Source organism: Spodoptera frugiperda, chromosome 22 (genome assembly GCF_023101765.2).
Source record: "Spodoptera frugiperda isolate SF20-4 chromosome 22, AGI-APGP_CSIRO_Sfru_2.0, whole genome shotgun sequence".
Lineage (NCBI taxonomy): Eukaryota > Metazoa > Arthropoda > Insecta > Lepidoptera > Noctuidae > Spodoptera > Spodoptera frugiperda.
In genome coordinates, this window is record NC_064233.1 from 4,833,176 (window position 1) to 4,852,487 (window position 19,312).

The following is a 19,312-nucleotide window of genomic DNA, read 5'->3' on the forward strand; positions in this document are numbered from 1 at the left end:
AAAATTGTTTGCACATTCAGATTTCTCACGTTATAAGTAGGTAAATTGGTGCCAATGTTCGACAGCGGAGTTGCAACATGAGCAATCCGCCCATCCCATACTCTGGAAGTGTGGTCTCTGGCAATCTGAGCGTAACACTATGTTGGATAATTTAATTGCTTCATCAGGTACAGTTTATTACACGGACCTTGTGGAGTCTCGAGCAAATTTCCGTGCGTTTAGGCGTTTTTGCCATACCTATTATTGGAAGCAAGTATAACAGCTCACGCATAGGACCCATTTAGTATTAGCATTTAATATTTTAGTTTTAAGTAAAATTTCCGTGGTGCTTGGCGACTGGGCTTCTCCCAGTTGTGCAGTCTCTTTTGTGCCTTAAGGCTTAAGTCATCCTGTCTCCTGCATTAAATTCACCGAGGGAAGTGGAAACTATCGTTTTCTTTTTCTTCTCCTCTAATAACATCTTCTGATTTGTTTCGTTGCGGGATCCAAGACAGTCTGTGTCAAGTCAGTCACTCCCTGGGACGCGCCGGACTTCAGTGTTCCGGTGTTTTCATGTTTGTATCTACTGTAGATCCTGGCTTACAGGAGTTGCAGCGGTATGGGAGGTTGTGGCGGGCTTGTCCCACAAAAAAAAAAAAAAAAAAGTAGGTGAATTGCTCACGCGAATAGTCGCAAACTTTCTTTCTAATTATTATTAACTAAATGTAATAAAATATGGAGTTTTGTGGTGCTTTTCCACCAGAAATGTGCTATGCTACGTTGCTGTGGATGCGTTTGGCTTCCACCAATCATATTCATTGGTACACATAGCTTAGCACTGGTGGGAACGGACTCAGCTAGCTATGCTTTTTATATGGAAAGATGCGTGCTATGGATGCTATGGACGGATCGCCTTTATTTTGTCTCATTCATTAATTTATTCGCCTTTAGTAAACATCATCAATTTATTAGAAAAAAATAATTAAAAAAGTAATTAGTTCTTTCATTAAAATAATCGACATGTTGGCTATTAATTTACTTTCTCAAAGACTAACCCTCTAACCGCCGCTTCCTACGTTACCATTTTTTTTGAGAGAGTGAAATCATATGTTGTCCGCCCAAGCTGGGAAACTTGGGCGAGGCAAGAGGGATATCAGACTCTCATTAAATAAAAACCACCCGGTCCTAATCTAGCTTTGAGACGGAACCCCGGTACCCATACGATACATAAACCAAAATAACATAAGTATGGTAAGGTGTCTCACATTGAACCAGGTAAATTTCAAAGTCTCATAGTGGGCTGGATTTTCAATCAATGTCTTTAATTTTTTGTGTATACTTAGCAAATTTATCTAGCTTTAATTTTGTAAAACATTAATTTCTCATATTCCTTTTAGTTTCAGTGTAAACAAGGTTTTCATGAAAAATGATTTTTGGTTCAATGAGTACTTCAGGTGGTACACATTTAACCAGGGTATGGTCCACATTTAGCCACCTTATTTCTATGTATTCTAGTTCCATTTATAAGCGAAATCAAAGCGAAAAACTTTGTGAGAATAATAAAAACAGGAATAGTGAATTATACAATTTTTATTTATTATAAAACAAACTATTCAAGAGTCTAATAATCAGCCTTATATTTAATTTTATTAAAATCACTTTAAATCTTATACGAATACTTTCACCTGTGCAGTTTAAGGGCTTTAAGCATGTTGCCAGCCAAATGCCCACCACTTTTCTTGTTAACACTTCGTTTCGCACCATTTTATAACAAATTAAAAACATTTCTTTAAATAAACTCATTTAGTGACTGGGATGTACGTAATGTTCCAGGGCTCAATGTGTACCACCCTCAGGTGGCTCACTGTGAGACACACCACGCTTTGATAACTAACTTCAATATTTTACCGGCAAATCAATCTCGTAAAAACACGAATTATAGCGCTTTTAATTGCTAACTAACCATAGAAAACAATGTATATATAATTAAATTGATATTATTTAATCGAAAAAAGCTAAAAAAGAATTGAATTTGCAAAAAAGACTTACTTTTTGAGTCAGTTTGCTTTCGAATGCTCCTCATAAAAACACTTTGCTCGCGATCGCCACGTAAACTAGTGGGCAGGAATGGAACGTAAATACCTCTCTTTTACTCATATTAGCGCACTTTAGCAATGTCACATTTTCGAGATTCGGAGGTGGTTAAATGTAGCTGCCTGGTTCAATGTGAGACACCCGACCCTATTTTACAATTTTGTCTCTCTGTCTGTTTGTTCTGTCTAATATCTGAAATAGCTGGACTGATTTTGACGGAAAATTCATTGGCGGGTAACTGATGTACTAAGGGTTAACTTTGGCTACATTTATTTTGTAAAAGAAGTCACAAATCTACGCGAACGAAGCTGCGGGCATCAACTAGTTACATATAATTTTACACATACACTCTTTGATCAATATTCATTTGACGGTTATGTATGAGTAGCTATAAAAAATATAAATTACTTCAGAGTCATGTAAAATAGTATAAATTCAATTTATTTCAAGACTCTCGCTCTGGTTGTCGTCATTGCATATTTCATTTATTTTTAATTTCGTCCTTGAGTTGTGAAGCAAATATGCTTACAAATAGAGTGAGGAATATCTTCCCGTTTCAATTTAAGGCAGGTATACATATTATGTAAGTCTCCTAGAGCCACTCGAAACGAATGGGTCGGCTCGAAAGTGATGGCCAATACGGCCTCACAGAAAATCGACGTGAGACAAGCGTCATTGTTTCGTTGTGTGAGTAGGTTATGGCAGTGGCCCAATTACTTTACTTCCCTGTCTTCCCAATTCCGGATTTCCCAACAACCCTTAAATTCCTAACCCCAAAAGGCATGGCAACGAAACTTGTAACGTCTCTGGTATTTCGTATGTCCATGGGCTGACGGCGATTACTTACATCAGGTGATCCGTTGCTCGTTCTGCCTCGTTTACCGGTTTATACCATAAAACAATTTATATTTGGTTCATTTTTCTAGCATTTATACTTTAATGAAAAGGTGAAATTCATTAAACAATTAAGACACAAAAGAAGAATCATAAAACTGGGTTTATAATGATTAGATGCTTGAGAAAGACCACATTTTTGGATGGGGCCCAGTACGATCATTTTTGCTCAATGTAATTGCCTCAGCTAGCGGGTTTGATCACAATGGATTTAAGGCCCCTAGTGGGCGGTGGAGACTAGATACCAATTTCTCAATGCTAAAAATGCAAGTGGACCAAACTTCTTTAAAGACTATCAGTTTACAAGTTTTATAATTTTCTTCTTTCCCCATCCACAGCGCAAGAAAACAACGATAGACATCCTAGAACGACTCGAAACCGATATAAAGAGGATCGAAAGAGATGGCCAATACAAGGAACAGACCCACAAGAGGGTCATTGGATACATTATGGCGTACTCGGTCGGTTTATACGTCCTGTTTGCCATTTTATACTATTACATGTACGTTGGAAAGAGTCAGCATTGGATGTATTCTCTTCTGTACGCGTCGCCGCTTCTCGTTCTGCCTGTGTTGTGAGTATTTTTTGGTTTTATTGTTTACCCTCTTGTCTGCTGGTATATGAGACACAATAGACACGATTGAGTCTCGCGTAGATCTTCATTTAAGGGTTAAACAGAATATGGACCACGGTTTGGTGAGATTTTAGCATTAAACTAGCTTTCGCTCGCTTAGAAGTATCATTTGAATGGAATTTGTCAAAATCAATTCGTAGGGGATGCCTAAAGACATAATATTTGACTCTGCATGCGAAATTTACTCAAAGTCCAGTGGTTTGAGCTTTGCGTTGATACATCACTATATCAGTCAGTCACCTTTGAGTTATATGTATTTAGGTTTTTAGGACAATTTTGATGCGATTAGAGTTCACGTAAGATTTTGGAGAGATGTGTTGCTATGTCTTTAACGAGCAAAAATCCACCTAAACATTGCTCATTTAGAATTGGTACGCAAAATATCTATTAAAGAAGAATTAATGTCTCCCAATCACCAAAACAGAGGAATACAAAAATGCCATCTTCTTTCCAGAGTAATATTCCTTAGATCAGCAATATCTTGGTACTACAATTGGTCGCTAAACAAGAACAGGATCAAACTATCGAAGATGAGAGAAGAGAAAAAGAAGATATTGGAAGAAGTTATGAATACTGAGACGTACAAAGTGAGTTTTAGAGAAGATTAAATTCTGAACTTAAAATTGAGATATTTACTTGTGGTATTAGTTGCTGAACTTAGATTTAGTAGTTTTGTTGTTATATTTAATGTTTTTTGACTACTTTAATGTACATAAAGATGCTGTTATCAGCGCAGTTGATTGAATACTAAACGTGAGATGCAGGGTTTGTTATAAGTTGAAAACAAGTATTTATTTCTATATTTCAATTATTCAATTTATTTTACTATAAATAAAACTGTTATTTTAACACTTTCTAATATTTTTTGAGAGTTAAGAATCTATCACATTTACAATTTTTGAAAAACAATTACAATTAACCGACTTTTTGAAGAAAGACGGTTAGAAACACCATTAGAAGGACCAAAATGACTTAGATATAAATTTTTTGACCATTTTAGTGTTCAGTCTGTAATCTGGTAAAAATAAATCGGGCAAACGCTCTGAGCGTGCTTACAAAGCTTGTAGAAGGGTAAGTTTTGCGACCAAATTAAACATTTTAACTTCCATTGCAGGTTGCAAAAGAGATCTTAGACAAATACGGTAGTCCTGAGGAGCAATCGAAAGCGCTGAAGCCTTTCGTACCATCGACGAATGTGCCCGGTAATACCCCTAGCACGCCGGTCCCAGGTAGTTAGAACTCCTTTTGTATATAATCCTCTCTCTCTTTTCCATAATATACGGCTTACTCACTTCTTTCACTTTTTGAGCATGCTCGACTAATTTCGAGTTACACCGGGTCTCATAATAATGTACTAGTTAATATTTTTGAGCACTTTTAGTACAGTTTGCGTGAGTAAGTCGTAAAGTGTTTCACGATAGTGATTATATTGAAATAATAATTGCTACCAGATTATTATTTGATGTAGATTAGTTTCCAAGCATTTGTTACTAAGAAATTGTTTAAAAGTGAATGAAATTCCCTTTTAAAACTCTCCTTTCTCTTTTTCTCATCACAAACTCATTTTTTAAAGACAATAGAAAACTGTTTATTATGTAACTAATAGTTAATTGTCTGGGAATCATTAAGTTTATATTTATATTGTTTATTTTTGCCCCTTGCATATTATGTAACTATTATAAGTGTTTTTTCTACTACTTTCGTCATAATTAAATACACTTCACACAATAATTGTTGACGTAAAACGGTTATGACGTTTCTTGCATACGAATTTTATACAAGATTAATTATATTCACATATGAAAACACGTTTTGGCAAGCTTGTTAAATTGCACCTGTATAAATCTTACTGATATTATAAATGCGAAAGTATGTGTGTATTTTTGTTACTCAATCAGTCGTCAAAGCTGCTGAAGGGATCGGGATGAAATTTGGAACAGGGGTAGATTATAATCTGTATTAACACATGGGACAATTTTTATCCTACGGGAACGCGGGCAAAGCTGCTGGCACTTATAATGAGTTAAATCAAAAGTCAGCCCGTCAACCAACCTTCTTCTTCAAAAAGCAGTAGTCTTAAATACTTGCCGTCTAACCCGAAAATTCCTTAATACATAGAAAAACATATCGACGGTTAAAAGGCAATAGGGTATAAGCGACATTTTGGTCAAAAATGATTACTCTCATTGCTCTACGATGACATTTTTGGGGTAAACACCTACCAAAAAATAAAAAAAAAATCCTAGTATTCTTTCGACGTCCGACGAGATTAAACGGCTCTCCTGAACATTTCATTTTTTGTCGCTTATACCATATTTCCTTTTAACCGTCAATATTTCATTTACAGCACTTGGCATTGGCCCGTGCTTTTTAGAACCCCACAAGATGGGAGAACACATAAAAGTTTCAAGAAATAATAAATGATCAATGACCCTCCTTTGAGCAGCGACTCCCGGCCAACTGCGCCAACGTCAGCTGGCGATGCAGACGTCGACTCCGATCAACAACAACAGGATGCTGGTGCCCGTCGTCAACTCGCCCAACTCTGTCTACAAGGGGCCCAGGCTTAGGGTAAGTTGATTAAATAAAAATGGCTGCTCTTAAAAGGGTGTTACATTTAGTATGCTACATATTCAATGCGAGTGAAGATAAAGATAATTTACTTGCATAAACATGCGTTATACGTACAGAAAGCAAGCAAGATATTAATGTTTAAATCAGTGTCCTTTACATATTTTGCCCTTAGGGAGGTACAAATTTAAAATTTAACAATTTGTTTAGTAACATAATTAAAACATTAAAAATTAATAATTAAAGTCGTGATATAACTAGAAAAAAAGTAGTTAGTGAAAAAAAAATCATATTAAAATGTCTAAATTAATTAATATGGTCTACTTACATATTATAATGTCAGTAAATTGTACTTAGGGGTCCATTAACCTTCACTCAAGGAAACTGGACTGGGGTCTGTAGATATTGCTATTGTTGCTACGTTGCTAAACCCGAATCTGGGACTGCTTGTAGCTTAAAATTGATGTCATAATTTGGACCTGTCTGTCCGTAGCACCGTAGCTCCCGAAGTCACACCAAATTGACTGTAGATTTTTGAATCGATAGTCATATTCATCATGCTTGACAAATAGCTACGAGTACCATTTATTATAAGTATAACTATTAACAAGTAAAAAAAAGTTTAAGTTAAAGTTGAAAAACACCCTATTCTTGTAACTTTTAAGATAGCATTTCGTTTGTATTCCAGTCGGATCAGCTGCCTCGTCCGCTGCCGGAGAGGAACCGCTCTGCTCTAGACAAAGTGGTGGACTTCCTGCTCAAGGACGGGCCCAACCATCGCATGGCTCTCATCTGTTCCGAGTGCTCGTCGCATAATGGTGATATATTTTTTATTAACTTGCGAGTGAGTTAGCAAGCTGGGTAGTTAGTTAGTGACTGAGTTAGTGAGTAAGTAAGTGAGTGAGTGAGTGTGTGAGTTAGTGAGTGTGTCAGTGAGTGAGTGTGTGTGTGAGTTAGTGTAAGTGAATGAGTAAGTTAGTGAGTGAGTGAGTGAGTGAGTGAGTGAGTGAGTGAGTGAGTGAGTGAGTGTTCCAGTCGGATCAGCTGCCTCGTCCGCTGCCGGAGAGGAACCGCTCTGCTCTAGACAAAGTGGTGGACTTCCTGCTCAAGGACGGGCCAAACCATCGCATGGCTCTCATCTGTTCCGAGTGCTCGTCGCATAATGGTGACATATTTTTATATATTAGTTGGGTAGTTAGTGTTAGTGAGTGTGTCAGTGAGTGAGTAAGTGAGTGAGTGAGTGAGTGAGTGAGTGAGTGAGTGAGTGAGTGAGTGAGTGAGTGAGTGAGTGTTCCAGTCGGATCAGCTGCCGCGTCCGCTGCCTGAAAGGAACCGCTCTGCTCTAGACAAAGTGGTGGACTTCCTGCTCAAGGACGGGCCAAACCATCGCATGGCTCTCATCTGTTCCGAGTGCTCGTCGCATAATGGTGACATATTTTTATATTATTTATATTACCAAGCGACTGAGTTAGCAAGCTGGGTAGTTAGTTAGTGACTGAGTTAGTGAGTAAGTAAGTGAGTGAGTGAGTGAGTGAGTGAGTGAGTGAGTGTTCCAGTCGGATCAGTTGCCGCGTCCTCTGCCGGAGAGGAACCGCTCTGCTCTAGACAAAGTGGTGGACTTCCTGCTGAAGGACGGGCCCAACCATCGCATGGCTCTCATCTGTTCCGAGTGCTCGTCGCATAATGGTGACATATTTTATAGTAACTAGCGAGTGAGTGAGTGAGTGAATGAATGAGTGAGTGAATGAGTGAATGAATGAGTGAGTGAGTGAGTGAGTGTGTGTGTGAGTGAGTTGTTAGTTAAGGAGTGAGTGAGTCAGTGAGTGTGTGAGTGAGTGAGTAAGTGAGTGAGTGAGTAAGCGAGATAGGTAGTTAGCTAAAGAGTTGGCGAGTGAGTTAGTTAGGTAGCTACTGAGTTGGGTAGTTAGTTAGTGAGTTGTTAATTAGTAGATAAAACGCTTCGATTGGTATGCCGGTTTTCTTTTTTCAGTCTCAGTCTCAGTCTCTCTCTACTCATTCATGACACCTATATGTGAGATTTTAACAAACCATTTCCTCAATCACTAAATACCTACACCATCCCTTTAGGCATGGCGATGGCTGAAGAGTTCGAGTACGTGTCGTACGTGTGCGCGTACTGCGGCCGCCTGAACCCGGCGCGCAAGCAGCGCCCCGCCGCGCCGCTACTGGCCGCCCGACCGCTGCCCGCGCTGCCCAATACTTCTGTACAGGGTGAGTGTAAGGATGATTAATCTGTTTAGTTAATAGGGGTTTTTGTTTGTTATCATAGTAATATATCATCATCAATATCGTAAGAGTTCACTGCTGGACTATGTTATGGGTCTTCTTTACATAAGAGGGTTTGCCATAATTTCCACTCTATAATGTAGTATTTAAAAGTTTCTGCCTGTATATAGTTTTTTCTAGAATGGCAGGCATGAATTGTATTTTTTTTTGCCGTATCTCCAATTCATATGTCCAATGTCATTTACACCTACATGTGTGTAAAAGCATTCGTTATAATACTTTGTGCATGTAATTTTAAAGAGATTATTTGTTATGCTTCATTTTGTTAAATCCTTTTATTTTTGAGGGGGAATATCATCCAATAACTTCTTCCGACTTGGGTGAGGCGAGAGGGAGTGTCAGACTCTTACTGACTAAAAACCACTCCGTTCCTTCTCCTGTTTTTCGAGCCGGAGCCCCGGTAACCCGCTAGGCAGTCCGCAGTTGTGATCAATAATTGAGTTTAGAGTTAAACCCCCCATTCATTATTATAAATATATATCGAAATCATTCACGATATCCCTTTGTGTGACATGTGATGTATGATCGCACAGGAAGCGGCGATGACTCGTCTCTCGCGAGCTCGGCAAGCGACAGTGATGACGACAAACACGCCGATACTGTCAGGCAACATGGTATGTATTATCACAATATATATTGACAATATTACATGGGACTTACATAGTCCGGTCAATTTAGACCTGAAAACAGTAATGAAAGAACTAAAATTCCGACAGAGCTGAATTTTGGTACAGACCTTTATTTTACTATAAAGATTAAAAATTTAAAAGTCCCCATCGATCCCATATGTGCTTCAAAAGTTATTCGGGGTCAAAGGTCAACATTTTAGGTTTTTTTGAGTTTTTCTCAAAAACCGTAAGTTTTTCAAAAAAATACCTCAGACCAAATTTGTAGATCTCAAAATTCTCTACAAAATGGTCATTATAAGTTTTTCTATAAGTATTACCGTTTCTAAGATAGATTCGTGTGTCCCCACACACATTTTTCCACTTTGGAAGCGTCTAACTTTCAAACGATTGATTTTGACGAAAAGTGGTTTTAGAAACCTTAATGTCTTTTTTAAAGACCTATCCATAGACACCCATCACGGATATGTAAGCTGAAAAAAAAATTTTTTTTAATCAGTTCCATATATGGAGTGCCCCCCTTTACTTTTTAAATTTATAAATTTTTATTCAAAATTCGAATAGCGGTTACCGAAATACACCATCTTACAAAGTTTCAACTATGTAGGCCCAACAGTTTCGTGGCCCAACAGGCTGTGACATACAGACGGACGGACGGACGGACGGACGGACAGACATTTATTTCCGAAACTGTTGGGCCTACATAGTTGAAACTTTGTAAGATGGTGTAAAAACCACTTTTCATCAAAATCAATCGTTTGAAAGTTAGACGCTTCCAAAGTGGAAAAATGTGTGTGGGGACACACGAATGTATCTTAGAAACGGTAAAACTTATAGAAAAACTTATAAGGACCATTTTGTAGAGAATTTTGAGATCTACAAATTTGGTCTGAGGTATTTTTTCAAAAAAACTTACGGTTTTTGAGAAAAACTCAAAAAACCTAAAATCTTGACCTTTGACCCCGAATAACTTTTGAAGCACATATGGGATAGATGGGGACTTTTAATATTTTAATCTTTATAGTAAAATAAAGGTCTGTACCAAAATTCAGCTCTGTCGGAATTTTTGATATTTCAATATCGTATATTGACCGGACTATACAATATACATTGTGAAATGTGGGTGTACACAGTGGCATTACGTGGCATAATGTGCACCTCTTCCTCCTACCCCTTCGGGGATTTAAGGCGTGGCTTTATGAAACATTTTTTTTGAGGGGTAAGGGTATGGTTCAATGATTTCTTCCGTCTTGGTCGAGGCGTGATATTGCGATTAAAATAGATGAAATTAAGTTGCAACCTAGACATAATTCGTATAGAGCTTAAACTTGGCATAAATGTTAACTACATTTTTATAAACAATGTCAAAAATCCCCATCGATCCCACTTTTACTAAAAAAATATACAAGGTTAAAAGTCAAGTTTATTCCATTTTTTTCGAAGACATCGTGTTTTTTCTTACAAATATGTTGGACAGAATTGTAGATCATTATTCTAAAATAGCCCGAGGGGACAAGAATTTTCCTATCACCAGCTATATACTCTCAGTATACCAAATTTCATCAAAATCCGTTCAGTAGCTTCAGCGCGATTGACGGACATTTATAATATTAGTGTGATTTAATTTCGAAATTATCAGCAAACAGCGTTATAAATAGTTGTACCATCAGTATTATAAATACCATTCCATATTCCCAGGTTCAGAAGGCGATTCGGATCGGCCCCCTTCGACAGAAGGGTCCCCGAAACCGGAACAAGACAAGAAAGAAGACTGAGCAACGTCAATTTGCAACAATTATTATACAAACATTGCAGTGCATGCGAGGTAACATTAGTGCGGTGTGATTGACAGGGGAATCTATACGTTGTGTCTTAGAGAGTAGAGTTCAATTTTGATTGGGATTGTTAAGGTTTTGTGTATTGGAATATGTGACTTATGTCTTATATTTGTAGGTTGATTTTCGTTGGGATTACTTGGGGTCTGGTTAGTTCGATCGTGGTATAGAAAAATACGCCTTATGTGGTATAGTTAAAAGTTTAATTTCGATTGTGTTTGCAAGGGTTCTTGTTACTTTGTTTGTGGGTTCGGAAAAGTGTGAAACAGCTTGAAGAAATAAGGCAATTTAAAAATTAGTTTTGGGGGTCAGTCGTACAGAAATGTTTGGACAATTGGGTAAAAGTGATGTTTTAACATGGAATTAGTTTAATATTTTGATGTTTTTAATTCTAAATTTCGGTAGTTTGATTGGTTTTCGAAGTAAAATACTGTGTGTGAACTAAATGGGAAAATGAATGAAAAACCTTAACATAATGTTACTCAATTTTAAACTTTACACCATCAACTTAAAACACATAATAACCCTGTCAAACACACCGTAAACCGTATCATCTACACGGCGGGATAGACATACAGAATTATCTACAATATTTAATTATTATTATTAATTTATTTCTCCTATTTATTATTTAACAATTAACAATGTAGTCTCGAAAGAAAGTCTTTATTGTCTCGAGTTTTAAATATATAAGATGAGATCAGAAACGTCAAAATGTCAGACTGTAGTCTAACAGCCGAAATTAATAACTGATTTCTGGATTAAAGGGCCCCCAAGCCTTATAAGTCGGCAACGCAAGTATAACTTCTTCGGTATTTCATGTGTCCATGAGCCCTTAAAAGTCAATATAAATGTAATTGCTCTGGTATTGCGGGTGTTCATAGGCCCCCAATTGTTAAAGGTCGGCAACGAAAGTGTAACTCTTTTGGAATTGTCTGTGTCCATGGACCCCCAAGCCTTAAATGTCGGCAACGTAAGTGTAACTCTGGTATTGCGTATGTCCATGGACCCTCAATCCTTAAAGGTCGGAAACACACTTGTAATTCCTCTAGTTGTGTGTGAACATGTATCCCTAATCCTTAAAAATCCGCAACGCACTTGTAACTCTGGTGTCGCATGTGTTAATGGGCTCCCAATCCCTAAAAATCGGCTAAGCACGTGTAACGCCTCCGGTGTTGCTGGTACGTATCCTTGGGCGGCGCCGATTGCCTACCATAAGCTCGTTAGTGTAACTATTCTGGTATTGCGTTTGTCTATGGACCCCTAAGAACTCTAACTTCCTTAAAGATTAGCAAAGCACTTGTAACTCTGGTGCTTACCATCAGGTAATTCGTCAGCTCGTTTACCCCTATAAAACAATCCCAGTTAAGATTTTGAATTGAATTGAAATCGGTTATTAATTTCAGGCTATAAAAGTGAGACGTAATCGTCTGATATTATAGCGGTTAGCACAAAAAGATGAGAGAGGAGAGAATTACAGAATTCTGATTTGTGAAGTCTCAAGCGGTCTCGAATTCGATTCCTGGGTTGATAGCATGGAGTCTGAAACTGCGTCCCAGTATCTAGCAATAGGCTTTTAAATGGAACTTGATAAAGTAACTGGTGTTTGCTTTACGTTGAACGAAAACGAGACGAGAGCGCGTTCGGCGCTCTGATTGGTTGGTTCATTCACGTCGACCAATCAGAGCTCAATCTCAAGCCAATCAAACTCATATTAAAGGTTCATACGTGAGTAAGAAAGACATACAAATCAGATTTCTGTCTTTATTAAGATTGAAAAGCGTTGCAAAAGGTACTACTAGCGTTAGCATTCGAAACGCAGCGTAGACGTTGCGTAATCGCAGCGTTTACGCAGCTACAGATTTTGTTTTCTCACACGTAGACTTTGGTATTCTAGTATGAATGTTGAAAAATGATATTTATTTGTCAAGAATTTGAGATGAAACTTGTATAGCATGATATAAAATGGTGTCCAAATGCATGTAACATAAATGACACCTTATGTTAATGTCAATAAGGTACAAAATAACATTTATCAACATTTATCTTGAATGTAATGTCTATTTAGAATTTGTTTAAACCCTTGATTTGACGTCGGACAATAAATTTGTTGAGATATTGTCATTTTTTGGTGTTGTGCATAAACCTCTTAGAATAAAATGTTATGGATGGATTGAATTTATAATTCGATGCTGGTGTCAGGTTCGATGCTCAATGTAATACCAAGTAAAGTAATATTTGTTTTAATTTTCAAACCTTTCATCATCATCATCATCATATCAGTCACAAGACGTCCACTGCTGAACATAGGCCTCTCCCAATGACTTCCAGATAGGCCGGTTGGAAGCGACCTGCATCCAGCGACTCCCTGCGACCTTAATCAGGGGCCTTAGTCTGCTATTACAATTGTGTCAGAATGGTCGATCACTGAGCAGTGCGAGAGGGACGGAGCTATACAACCTTCATAGCTCCGTCCCTCTCACAAGGCCCCAGGTCTTGTGTCAGATGCTTGGCATGAAACTCGCTTTCTATTACATTTCGCCTGAAAGTGGGAATACGTCTTGAGTTTTAATAAAGTAAGTTACCTTCCTTCGTATACTTCCAATTTTTATCAATATATTGTCTTTACATTATACCTTTTTACGTAGATATATTTTCTTTGTCTCGTACCTACTAAAATGGGTCCCAAAAAGTAGACATAATAATAAATGCACATGTGACGCCTTTGGTGTTGCGGGTGTCCATGGGCGGTGCTGATCGCTTACCATCAATAAAAAAACATACAAACAGCCGAACATAGTACCTCCTCCTTTTTGTGAAGTCGGTAAAAATTTACTAGTTTGCTCGTTTGCCACTTATTCCATAAAAAAACTTCTCAGACTTCTGTATAAAAATGTCATGGTATTTTATAAATTCAATCCATCCATTTTAACTTCCAACGAATAAAAAAGGGAATAAGCTTTTTACAAACAAACAAACAAATAAACAAACATACAATAATATAATAATTTTAATAAATAATACAATTTACGTGCCTTGTAAACGATAAATTAATTATTATTATCTATTCATTTGAGTTTCATCCGTAGTTAATATGGATAGTTTTAAATTTAAATACACAGATAATATTGTACTAGATACGACATTGTTTTTGAGACTGGTAATGCCATCAGATGTCATTATATCTGTCGTAGTGGCCCGGAGGTTTAAGACGCCCGCTTCTCATACATGAGGGTTCGAAACCTACCAACGGCAAGTACCAATGTAACTTTTTCCGAGTTATATGTACTTTCTAAGATTATTTAGACACCATTGATTAACGGTGAAGGAAAACGTCGTGAGGAAACCTGGGCTTATAATTTCTAATTATAAGTTTGAAATCGTCAACTTGTATTGATCAAGCGTAGTGATTAATGCTCAAACCTTCTCCGTGTGAGACGAGGCTTTGGTCAGCAGTGGCCACTTATAGGCTGTTGATAAGATTCGGCTATTTATATCATTCGTATCTAGTACAATATGTTTCTGTGTAAAGTACAACAAAACAAACAAACTGCCCCATTGATAGATTCGCTGTAGTACGTTTAGATACCATCTGTAGTTGTCATCGTGTCGCATCATTATTCGTTTAGCCGTTTCGTAGCTTAGCGGGCGTAGTTGTGATGGTAATGTAATACTTTAATAATTCTATTAGAAACAATCAATTTTTTACATGATAGGTAAAGTTTATTGAATTATAAAATTGATGAAATTATTTATTTCATATCGGATTAATTATTATGTTATCGGCTTTCTCACGTAACTGTTTAACGAGGAACTCGACTAGTTTTAAGCCATACTAGAGGCTCATATTCAAACAGTTACGTGAGTAAGCCGATAGCATAATCTATGAAAAAATTAACCCAATAATAATTAATAATGAAATAATAATTCAACTATTGAAGTTTTGACATTAATAACCTTATTATGACATTGAATAATGAACACATAAGTGTAAAAAATTGATTGTTTCTTTTCATAAAATAAAATATTTAGGGCGGCTTGCGCAACATTTGGTCTAAACAGAATTTAGTTAAATGTGTTTATCTTGCTAAATATGTTTAACCTAAATACAATTAAAAATCTCTTGCTCATGTCCGTATGGATGGTAATTTAACTAATCATAGTTAGAGAGTCGGTAATGCAGTTTCTTGCGTTCCTTTTTACACTTTCGTGCGTTGTAGATTTGACTTAGAGCAAAATTGTTGCATTTCTTAAAACAAAAATGCGTAATATGGACCGACGAACTTTCAACTGACACATCAAGTCAACCGAGCTGTCACACATTGTGCTGTTGTGATTTGTGAATTGTTCTCGTGGTATTTTTTATTGATTAATAATTATTTTAGTTGAGTCATAGTTACCATAAAAAAGTGTTTATTCTAGGGCCCGGGGCCTAATATTACAAAAGAATAACTGATAATACTGCTTGCAGCGATGGAACCATATACCCATATTATTGAGTGCAAAAAGACTGACCAAATAAAACAGAGTGAAAAGCAAAATGACTAGGTCAAAATAGCTATTATTTATTGAATATCCATTAATAAAAGTACTTTTCCTTACTTGTTGCTAGTTTTTATTTATTAATATTTATTGAATATCCATTAATACATACATATCGTCACGCCTTTAAGCCACACATTATGTTTACACCCAATTTTCACAATTTATGTTGTAAGTCCCATATAATGTGTGGTGAGCCTATTGCCTTATACCGGGCACATGTCCAGACTCCGTGCTACTACTGAGAAATTTTCGAAAAACCGAAAAAAGCCCAGTAATACTTAGTCCGACCCGGGAGTCGCACTTGCAACCACTCGACCAACGAGGCAGTACATATCCATTAATAAAAGTACATTTCCTTACTTGTTGCTGGTTTTTAAATGTGGGGCTATTTGTTGTAACAAAAATATAGTGGTTTCTTTCGTTAGACGAAACCTTCTGAAGAATTTGTGGTCTGAATACATTCCAAATAAGTCTGCTCTCTCAAACAATTCCCTCGGTCTGTTAATATATTCTATAATCTCCTCATCGTCGTCAGAATACAATTCCCACAAATCCATCTTACAAACTTCCTACCGACCTCTTTACAATGTTTTATAAAATAATAGTAAAATGTCTATAACCTGAAAACTATGACGCGTGATTAGTACTAAACGTATTTAGCGAAGCTAAATAGCCATCTTTGGGTATTTAACTTTGACAGTTCGATAAATATGATTAGTGCCTAAATTTTTGTTGTGCAAGACGCTAAATGTAATTAGCAGACTAAATGCGTTTACGTCACTCTTAAACTGTATTTAGCGACGATGCGCAAGCCGCCCTTATTGTGCTATTTAATAGTAAAAGGAGTTTGGAAATTAATTTATACATAATTTCATAGTAAGCACTCGAATCGAATCTTCATAGATTTAGGCTCGAATACTCAAACGCTACTTAATTTATAGACACGTTTAGAAAACTTGTATGTGTGGGAGAGCCATGCTTCAGCACGAATGAGCCGGCTCGACCGGAGTGATACCACGGCCTCACAGAAAACCGACGTGGAACAATGTTTGCTTTCTGTTTCGTTGTGTGAGTGAGGTTATCGGAGGCCCGGAAAACGTACAGCCGGTTGTACTGAATCTAGGAAGCTGAAACATAGCAAGTATTGTCCTTAGGAAGTGTGAAGAAGCACTTAGAAGGGATTATTAACCTTTTTAATGAGGGGGAAAATTATCTAATGACTTCTGACGCAAATATCAGAGGTATCCCAATATTTAAGCACATACAACTTAAAATTAAGTAGCATTTCAGTATTTGGGCGTTAACTAGACATTATTTATTCAGTTCTTGGCTGGTACTTAATGTAAGTAGGTGTAGCTATTTATTTACCGATCAACCAGGGACGTACTAAGGTCGGTGTGGGGCCCCCATAATGAGAAGCGTATAACGAACGGGCCCCTGCTAGATAATGCTTATGTTGCTTCTAAAATGGTTAATAGCTAATAAATATGCATTTTGTCTATTAAATAAATGCAATAATGTGCCAAACTAACACTTCTTTTTCACACAACTAAAATCATGACAAATATACTGTATTGTGATGAAATATATTAATTATTAGCTACGTTATTACGTCCCTGGATCCAATGCCTTCCATCTTCCACGTGATTTAAGAGCAACAAAAATAATGTGTGAATTTAGTAAAAAATATATCCAAATGCCTCATTACAATTTTTTCCAAACAGAAAATTGCTTATGTAGGCCCCAAAAACAAGGATTTTTTTTACTTAAAATAACTATGTAGGAGTTTTTATTGTAATTCAATTGGAAAAGTAACTGATAAGTTGGTTTTTACAATTTTTATTTTCTTTTTAAAAACATTGATGATTTGTACAGGTTTTTCTTTTTTATTTAAGAGATGTAGTTATTTTTTTCTTTCTTTTCGTAATTTGGTAAGGGATTTCGTTTGATTAATATTATTGTAGTAATTATTAAAATTTCTCTTTGTTTAGGCATTAAATACATTTGATGTGTTCTTTGTACGAAAAATTCCATTTTATTTATTAACAGAACTAACAAAAATATGTTTCAGACATTTTGAAAATAGCGGTGGATTTGTAGACAAGTGTCATCGTCACACAAATTAAAAAACTAACGAGTCAGTGCTACCAACTTAACGGTAACACCGCTAAATTCAAAATGGCTGCCTTTCGCAGAAGCGTATACTCAAAATGCTTTTTTTTCTAGTCAAAATACTAATTTGCGTTTCGAAATCAAAGATGATCGCTGCATTTATCTTTAAAGTTGTCAAATGTCATAGTTATGTCATAATATTATATGACATCAGATGGAAAGTTGTAATTAAAATCTATAAAAGTGATTTTCGTGTTCAAAACTGTTTTGCAATTTAAAATATTTGACCATTGTTATGTTTGGAGTCATTTACAGAAATATTTAATTAATTATATTGGCATAAACACCAAGTTTTGTAAACAAATGTGGTATACAGACAACATATTATGGTAATAATTTAAGATTTTATTAACAAAACTAAGGTCGAGATAAAACTGTTATTTAAGTGTGATTTCGCTAAGAATTTTACTTTTTGTGGTTAAAATGGAAGATACAAAATGCTAGAGAAAGTCAAATGTCATTAAAAAAAGATTATCAGCCTTATTATTTTATAATAACGTTGAAAATCTATTAGAAAAATCTCTGCGTTAATATCTTATTCAAATGTCACATATACTTTCATTAATTTGTTTTATCTCGACTTTTATTTTCATAAACCTTACACTACAAACCCTAAATGGTTTCTCGATAACGTGTTCCTCTGTTATTTAGATATGAAATATTTCATTAGTTTTAAATAAACTTTGTTTTGTAACCCTAGACATTCCCAAATTAACATTTTTGGCATTCATAGAATAATTTGTATCGTAAAATAGGTTTTATCCATGGAGTTTTTTTTTATATTTTATTAATAAATTAGTCATTTATGTTATGTTATGTGTAATGGAAATAACATTTATTGTAACATGAACGATTCTTATAATTGATAATACAAATTTTTGCACGCAATTAGGAATAGGTGATTATTTTTTATTTGTAAAATGGCTGTTTGTAAAAGACATTTTATATTTTCGTAATTCAAAGATGGCGTTCCTATGGTATTGTATCGATACCGGCCATTTATTAATTAATTTCTTTATAAAGATGAATAATAAGCAATAATAAAATTAATCGAAGCCATTTTACAAACAAAAATGTTGTTATTACGAATAAATTCCTATTCCAATCACAAGTTTGACAATATAATGAGTATCAAAACCTCCTTGGTTACCGGTTATGGCGGAAAATGAAAATTAAAAAGTAAAGAGCGTTGTGGTATGTGAAGAATTCTCATGATATTGTAAATAATGTGAGTCAAGCGAATAGTGTTGTTGAATTTGTTATTTATTGCTTGTATCGTTGATTAGCTATTTTATAATGGAACTAATATACAAGTACCCAGTTATCAGTTGTTTTATTTTTCATTCCCTTTACATGATAATTTCAGAGATTTTTTATGAAATTCAACAAAAAGGATCTCGCTATTTATTAAGACATACTTTTTTAAAATCATTGAAGATGCAATGGAGCTAAAGAACAACAATGTTACGCCTTTTATACCCGAAGGGGTGGGCAGAGGTGCACATTACGGCACGTAATGCCACTATACAATGTACACCCACATTTCACCATTTGTGTTATAAGTCCCATATAATAGGGGTGAGCCTATTGAAGTAATTGATGAAATGGGGGGAGCTCAAGAATATTATAAGTATTATCCATTATAAATAGTGGTT

The 19,312-nt window shown here is 36.0% G+C and overlaps 1 protein-coding gene across 4 annotated transcripts in view; it reads left to right on the forward strand.

Annotated features, from left to right (window-relative positions):
• LOC118279929 (endoplasmic reticulum junction formation protein lunapark-B) overlaps positions 1-18,981 on the forward strand; it is a 31,435-nt gene extending 12,454 nt beyond the window's left edge. The window contains exons 2-9 of one of the 4 annotated variants that reach the window (XM_050702395.1): positions 3,306-3,541; positions 4,056-4,188; positions 4,716-4,830; positions 6,048-6,172; positions 7,208-7,337; positions 8,261-8,404; positions 9,013-9,093; positions 10,804-18,981. In XM_050702395.1, coding sequence (XP_050558352.1) covers positions 3,306-3,541; positions 4,056-4,188; positions 4,716-4,830; positions 6,048-6,172; positions 7,208-7,337; positions 8,261-8,404; positions 9,013-9,093; positions 10,804-10,880 — 1,041 coding nt within the window. In that variant the 3' untranslated portion in view covers positions 10,881-18,981. Of the gene's footprint in view, positions 1-3,305; positions 3,542-4,055; positions 4,189-4,715; positions 4,831-6,047; positions 6,173-6,860; positions 6,991-7,207; positions 7,338-7,469; positions 7,600-7,728; positions 7,859-8,260; positions 8,405-9,012; positions 9,094-10,803 lie in introns of all 4 variants that reach the window. The other 3 variants (XM_050702397.1, XM_035599785.2, XM_050702394.1) reach the window with 3 other exon arrangements.
• Positions 18,982-19,312: the final 331 nt, after the last annotated feature.